The sequence below is a fragment of the Ovis canadensis genome, chromosome 12, assembly GCF_042477335.2.
Source record: "Ovis canadensis isolate MfBH-ARS-UI-01 breed Bighorn chromosome 12, ARS-UI_OviCan_v2, whole genome shotgun sequence".
NCBI lineage: Eukaryota > Metazoa > Chordata > Mammalia > Artiodactyla > Bovidae > Ovis > Ovis canadensis.
The window spans coordinates 52,145,526-52,151,525 of record NC_091256.1 but is presented as its reverse complement, the minus strand read 5'-3'; the positions used below and the strand labels follow the sequence as shown (position 1 = coordinate 52,151,525).

Here is a 6,000-nt window from a genome sequence, read left to right as displayed (position 1 = left end):
ATTCACAACGGCCTCCCTGAGCAGGAAGGTCTGGGGAAGATGGGGACTCTGTGATGGACAGTCTCCGCCCATGAGGTCATCCCTGAGATGCCATGGCTCTTGGCCAAATCTCTTTCCCTCTCTGGTCTTAGCTTCCTTCTCCATCTCTTTGGAAGTTAGAAGGAAACGATGGTACAAAACAGGAAGTCCTCCCCATCTACCAGTCCTAGGAGTTCATGAGAAGTAATGGCCACGAGGCTGCAAATGAATGAGAGGTGCCTGAGCCTAGACTGTCGCTGAGGACAGATGGCCCTCCTGGGCTGGGAGAGCAGAGACTCCCCTTGGTGCCATTCGCCTTAACCGGTTTAATCCTCACTTCAGCACTGCTGGGCTTCCCTGGTGGCTCAGTGGTTAGAGAATCCAGCTACCAATGCAGGAGATATGGGTTCAATCCCTACATCACGAAGATCCCTTGGAGGAGGAAATGGCAACCCACTCCAGTATTCTCGCCTGGAAAATTCCACGGACAGAGGAGACTGGTGGGCTACAGTGCATGGGGTCACAGAAGAGTCAGACACAACTTAGTGACTAAACAGCTGAAACAGCACTTTACAGTAGACACTGTCATTCTCATACTACTGAGGAAGAATTTGAGGTTCAGAGAGGATGAAAAACTTGGCCAAATACATACAGTTAGTAAGTGGCAGAGGTGGAATTTGGCTGGGCTGTCTGGTTCCAAGGCTTGAGGCCAGCCTAGAAGAACAGAGCTGGAAACATCCTCCAGGAGCCCTCAGGCCCAGAGCGGGAACCAGACCTATTTTTCTCACTCTCCCTGAGAACAAGGCCTTAGAACAAGGGCCTTTAAAGCCGGTCGTCACATCCCAGCTCCTCACTTCACAGATCACAGTGCAGAAGCCCCGGGAGGAGAAGTCTTGAGGCTGGAGTCAGGCCTGGGCTCTTGACTCTCCGTGTAGCCTTCCCGCAGCAGAGCTGATGCCTATCAAACTGGAGCCATAACTGAGGCCATCCCCGGGTGCCAAGGGCCTAGGGAAGTATCCCCACGGTGCCTGTGTGACTAGCTGGCTGGCTTGTTCTGAGGCAGCCACCTGGCATCACCTGAGAGGTAGGAAAGACCTCTGACCCCTAAGGTCCTTGCTGTGGGCCTCTGCATGAGTCGTCTCTTGGCTGGAATGGTGAATGCCACAGTTAACTCACCCCTAGGGAAGGGGAACACCAGGCCATGGGCCTTTCAGCTGTGATCCAGAATGGAGAGGTCTGGGGCCTCAGCAGGGCCCTAGGTACCTGGTGGGTGTAGCGAAAGGACAGTGAAGCCTTACATTTCTCCCCTCTAATTCAAAGTGCTTTCAATGTCCATTTTCTTCCAGGGCTCCTTGCAACCCTCAGAAGGTTGCCTGTTAGCACGCAAATCCACATCTGGCAGAGAAGGGAACTTGCCCAGATGATCCCCACCTGCCTACAGGTCCTCCCACCCCTGTGCAGACCCTGTACACCTTGAGGAGAGCCAGGCTTGCAGTCAGCAAAACACCATGCGGATGATGAAGTGTGATTTCTGAGGCTCCATCATAAAAGACAATGTGGCTTCCATCTTGCTCCCTTGGAACCACTTGCTCTGGAGGAGGCCAGCCACCATGTTGGGAGGACACCCAAGCAGCCCTGTGTGGCTGAGGCTCCTTCCCACAGCCCTGTGAGTGGCTCATCTTGGAAGCCTCAGTCAAGCTTTTCAGATGACTACAGTCCCAGCTGACATTTGATGTTAGAAAATCACCCTGTCCGGTCTTTCCCAAATTGCTGACCCCCAGAAAGAGTGGGATACAGTGTTTTTTATTTTCGGCTCCTAGGGTCTGTGGCACACAGAGGTAGATAACTATAGAGAAAAGAAACAACGTGCCCACAGTCACATGGGCAGATTAGGACTCCGGTTCCCAGTGCTCTTTCTCCTGGAGAAACAGGGGCCTAGAGAGAGAGGAGAGGGCAGCGAAGCCTTGAAAGTTAGAGGACTGGAGCCAACTTCCAGCCCTGCCACTCTCAAGCTCAGGCAAGTTACTGAACGACTCTGTGTTTGTTCATCTGTGAAGTGGAGATAGCAAGATTGACTTGAATAAAACCTTGCTGCCAGGCTTAAATGTCTGGCCATGGGCCTGGGTATCCTGCCGGTGGGTATGTGTTGCTGGGGTTCCCCTAGCCAGCTGGGAGCCCCTACTATTTTTCCCCAATGCCGAGGCCTGAACTCCACCACTCTTACCACCCTCTAAGGGGCCGGAGCTGAGCCACCAGGGTCTAGCTAGTTCTGGGCCTTTAGGAGGGCAGAGCTCTGGGGACTTGAGTTCAAGCAAAGCAGCTTGACGCGAAGGTCTGGCCAGAGAAGCCCCCAAATGAAGCCCCACCTTCACCACTGCTCTCAAGAAAGGGACTCAGAGAAGTACCTGTACCAGTCAGAGAAGAAAGGCTCAGACTTTCTACCCCTCCCTCCGCCCCAACTTTCAGCCTTCTACCTGCCTACTGCCGCCTGTGACAGAAAGAATCCCTTCATCTGCTGAGGGTATTTTGGGGCCATTTGGGGCTGGGGTTCCCAGCTGTTGGGGAAGTCCCTGCGTTTCCTGAACCGAGTCGGAACCTTGTGTCTTGCTCAGCATCCCTTTGGTGACACAGGTTCCCGGTCCCTTGCAGAGAGCTTCCTGCTGCACCTGCCTCCCGCCCCCTTCCTCTGAGATGAGATGGTCCTGGCAGCGCAGTGCACCTTCCCGCCTCCTGCAGGCCTAGGGACCTGGCTTCCACAGCTCGATCTGGTGGGGCCGCCCCCCAGCCCTCCCCACGATCCCACAACAGGACCCATTGCTATGCCTCGCCTGGGCCCTCGGGACTTCCCCTCTTGCTCTTCAAAGCACTTTCACATGCGTTCATGGGTTCGCGAACCGTCTGAAACCTACAGAGGACAGGGACTCAGGTTTGGCCGATGCCTACTCACCAGAGTCCCCCAAGCTGCCATTTTCCTAGGGGGCTGCAATTTCTCCCCCGATCCCCCACTCCACCCCCTCCTGGGACCCAGCCTATTACCTGGCCACAGACTGTGCCCTTCCCTGGGCTGGCTGGTCATTGGCTGGCAGCCCTGGGCTTGGCTCTGTATTAGGTTTCCCAGGACATCCTGGTGCTCTGGGAGCCCCCAGTTTCCTGGGTCAGATGGATACTCGAATCAGTCATTACAGTCGTGACACACTGAGATCAGTTCTAGAATTGAGAGACCAAAAAAACGGCAGAAACCGCCTTTGTGACTGGGAAGATGGCTGGGGGAGGGGAGGGATCAGTGCCAGGAAAGCTACAAAGAGAGGGTGGTGGCACTGGAGCAGGTTCTGAAGACAGACATGAGTCGGACGGAGGTGTGTCCGAAGGCTTAGGACCAAGTCAGTTGGGGCAGGGCCGTGAGCACCGTTGGCTCCAGGGAGTCCTGGCTTCACGAATTCACTGCTCTTATCTCAGTTTCTCACCTGCAGAATGGGCACAAACATTGAATCTTCATGAAGTTTCCCTGAGGATTCAAGGAACAGTCTGAAAACTCTTAGCAAAAAGTAGTGCTCAAAGACAGCTATTATTATTACAATAAGTAAATGACGCAATTTGAGAAGCACCCCTCCCACTCTGAGGAGACTTGGTTAAGGATCCCTTTCTCTCCAAGGAGGGGAAGGACAGGAGGGAGAGACATGTTTCCACAGCATCACTATAATTATCATTTTTGATGGACTTGGCTTTTTGCTCAGGCTTAGTTTTTCTGATGGGTGTGTAGTATTCCATTAAATGTGTAGACCAGTTTCCTTAACCATTCCCTGTTGTGATTACTAGGGTATTTCCAAGATTTACAAATAATAGTTTAAGAAAAGTGACTGTGTTTATAGTTTTCTTTTTTATTGTTATAGATCAACTATTTTCTTAGTCTTTCTTTACTAGAATCAAATTACTGAGCCAGAAGTTGTAAACTTTTTTGGAGGAGGGTGGCTTTTGTTAAAGCATTGCCATATTGCTGTCTGAAAGAGGTTGTAGCATTTACTAGCAGAATATGAATGTGTATTCTGGTTTCACCACAACTTTGGGGTTGGACTTTACCAAAGTTGTTTTTATAAAGGAGAAAAAAAAAAAAAACCCTGATGACTTAATAAGTCTAAAAAAGTATCCAAATTTGTTTTAATTTGCATCTCTTCAGTTGCTAGAAAGGTGGAATTTTCAGGCTTGTAATTAATGTTCATTTGTGTTTCCCTGAATGTCAGAATGTTTGTGTTTTGATGATTTGTGCATGTGTGTTTAACAAATATTTATTTATTCAGAGCACCAGCTCTTCTACATAGTGAGTTCTGGACTGGGGAGCAGGCATCCTGGGTTGCTCTTGCATTTGCCTGGTTCTGTGAATGTCATGGGGTCACTTTCATAATTTCTTACTTAATCGTTTAACACAATCCCTGACTCAAACATCCCAGGACACTGGGCCCAGTGTATCTGGGGAGAGCCTAAAAGTGGGTCTCCAGGGAGCGTGCACAGCATAGGCATTTTTTAAGGGGAATCCAGGAGTTCAAGGAGGGTTGTGGGGACTTTGTTGGGAGAGTCCTGATGGGAGATGACTGTTGGTGGGCCAAGGAGATGGAGGTATTTCTGGAAGACAGGGCCTTATGCCTTGCGACACAGAAGCCCTGGAAGGGAAAATCAACTGCTGCAAATGAGAACTTAATTGGAATGAGGTTTATACATTGTCTTTCTTTTAGGGAAGAGCACTAGGCTCCTCCTCTAGGCAGAAAACTCTCAGGGGGCAGGGAAACACCTGTGGTTTGATAACTGAATGTCTATTCTTTTCTCCATCAGTCCCTCCAACCGTCTGTCTGTCTAAATAGCCACCTATACACCCACAACCCACCCTCCCACTCAGCCATGCATCCACCCATCCTCCCACCCACGCATCCGCCCATCCATCCTTTCACTGATGCATTTCCCCCCTAACATTTATGAATGGTGGTGAACGGTTAACGGTGGCTTTCTGTGCAGCTTCCAGCGCTCCTTTCCAAAGAATTCCCAGGTCAGGAGAGAAGGTCTGGGTTGATTAGAGTGTCCAGAGCAGGAGCCTACTCGGGTTTCGCCCTTCTTTGGATTGGGGTGGGACGGTTGAGACCCACTGGAGCCTCCTAATCTCCTGAGTCCCTACCCCTACCCCCCAGCCAGGAGCGGAAGCCGCTCTCCCGCCCCTCAGCCCAGCTGGGCTGGGCAACACCCCCTACCCTGAAGCAGCAGGACGCCCCGGGTCTGTCAAATCCGGGGCGGGCCATTCAAACAGCAAAAGGCGAGTGTGGCTTTCCTGAGTCATCTCTGCACGTGTGTTCTCCCATTTGTCTTGACCGCTAAGTAGCTGCGTTCCTGGAAACAGGAACTGGGTACCTAGTGCGCCTCGGGTGGTGGTAGAAGGGAAAGGTTAAGGCTGAAACTTCGGAGAAGGAGCGTCCTCTTTTGAAGTGACTTCGCAGCGTGCGGTTGAGGCCTGCGAGGTGCGCCGAGGGTCTGCGAGGTGCGCCCGCGCTTGCGCGGCTCCTGGTCTCTGGCACCACACGTGGGCGCAGCGCGCCACCCAGGCTGAGCTGGTGGGCGCGGGCTGCGAGCCTAGTCCTCCGCCCCGGCCCCGGGATGCGCGCCCTCCGCGCTGTGCTTGGTCTGTTGCTCCTGGGGGCGCTCCGAGCCTTCCCGCAGGTAAGAGGGTGACAGGATCCCGGGGAGGCGCCAATGAGCGACCCGGAGCTCCTTTTTTGCCATCGCTGCCCTCTCCGGACGGTGTAGGGCTGGTGGGAAGAAGGGGAGAACAGGGTCGCGCCACAGCTCATTCCCTGACCAGGCGGGGTGAGGGGCCACAGGTGATAATCGGGGGGCGGGGCGGGGGTCCCGAATCTGCAAGTATTCATAGGTGGGCGGTTGGCTGACAGGCTAGCGGGGGCGTTTTCTCCCACCCTCCCAGGGTGCTAGGATGGTTCATTCATT

At 52.9% G+C, this 6,000-nt stretch overlaps 1 protein-coding gene across 1 annotated transcript in view; it reads left to right on the top strand.

The window, feature by feature from the left end:
• Nucleotides 1-5,595: 5,595 nt before the first annotated feature.
• Nucleotides 5,596-6,000, top strand: part of TNFRSF8 (TNF receptor superfamily member 8) — a 72,330-nt gene continuing 71,925 nt past the window's right edge. The window contains exon 1 of the mRNA XM_069544707.1: nucleotides 5,596-5,715. Within this exon, the coding sequence (XP_069400808.1) occupies nucleotides 5,653-5,715 (63 nt within the window). The 5' untranslated portion in view covers nucleotides 5,596-5,652. The remainder of the gene's footprint in view (nucleotides 5,716-6,000) is intronic.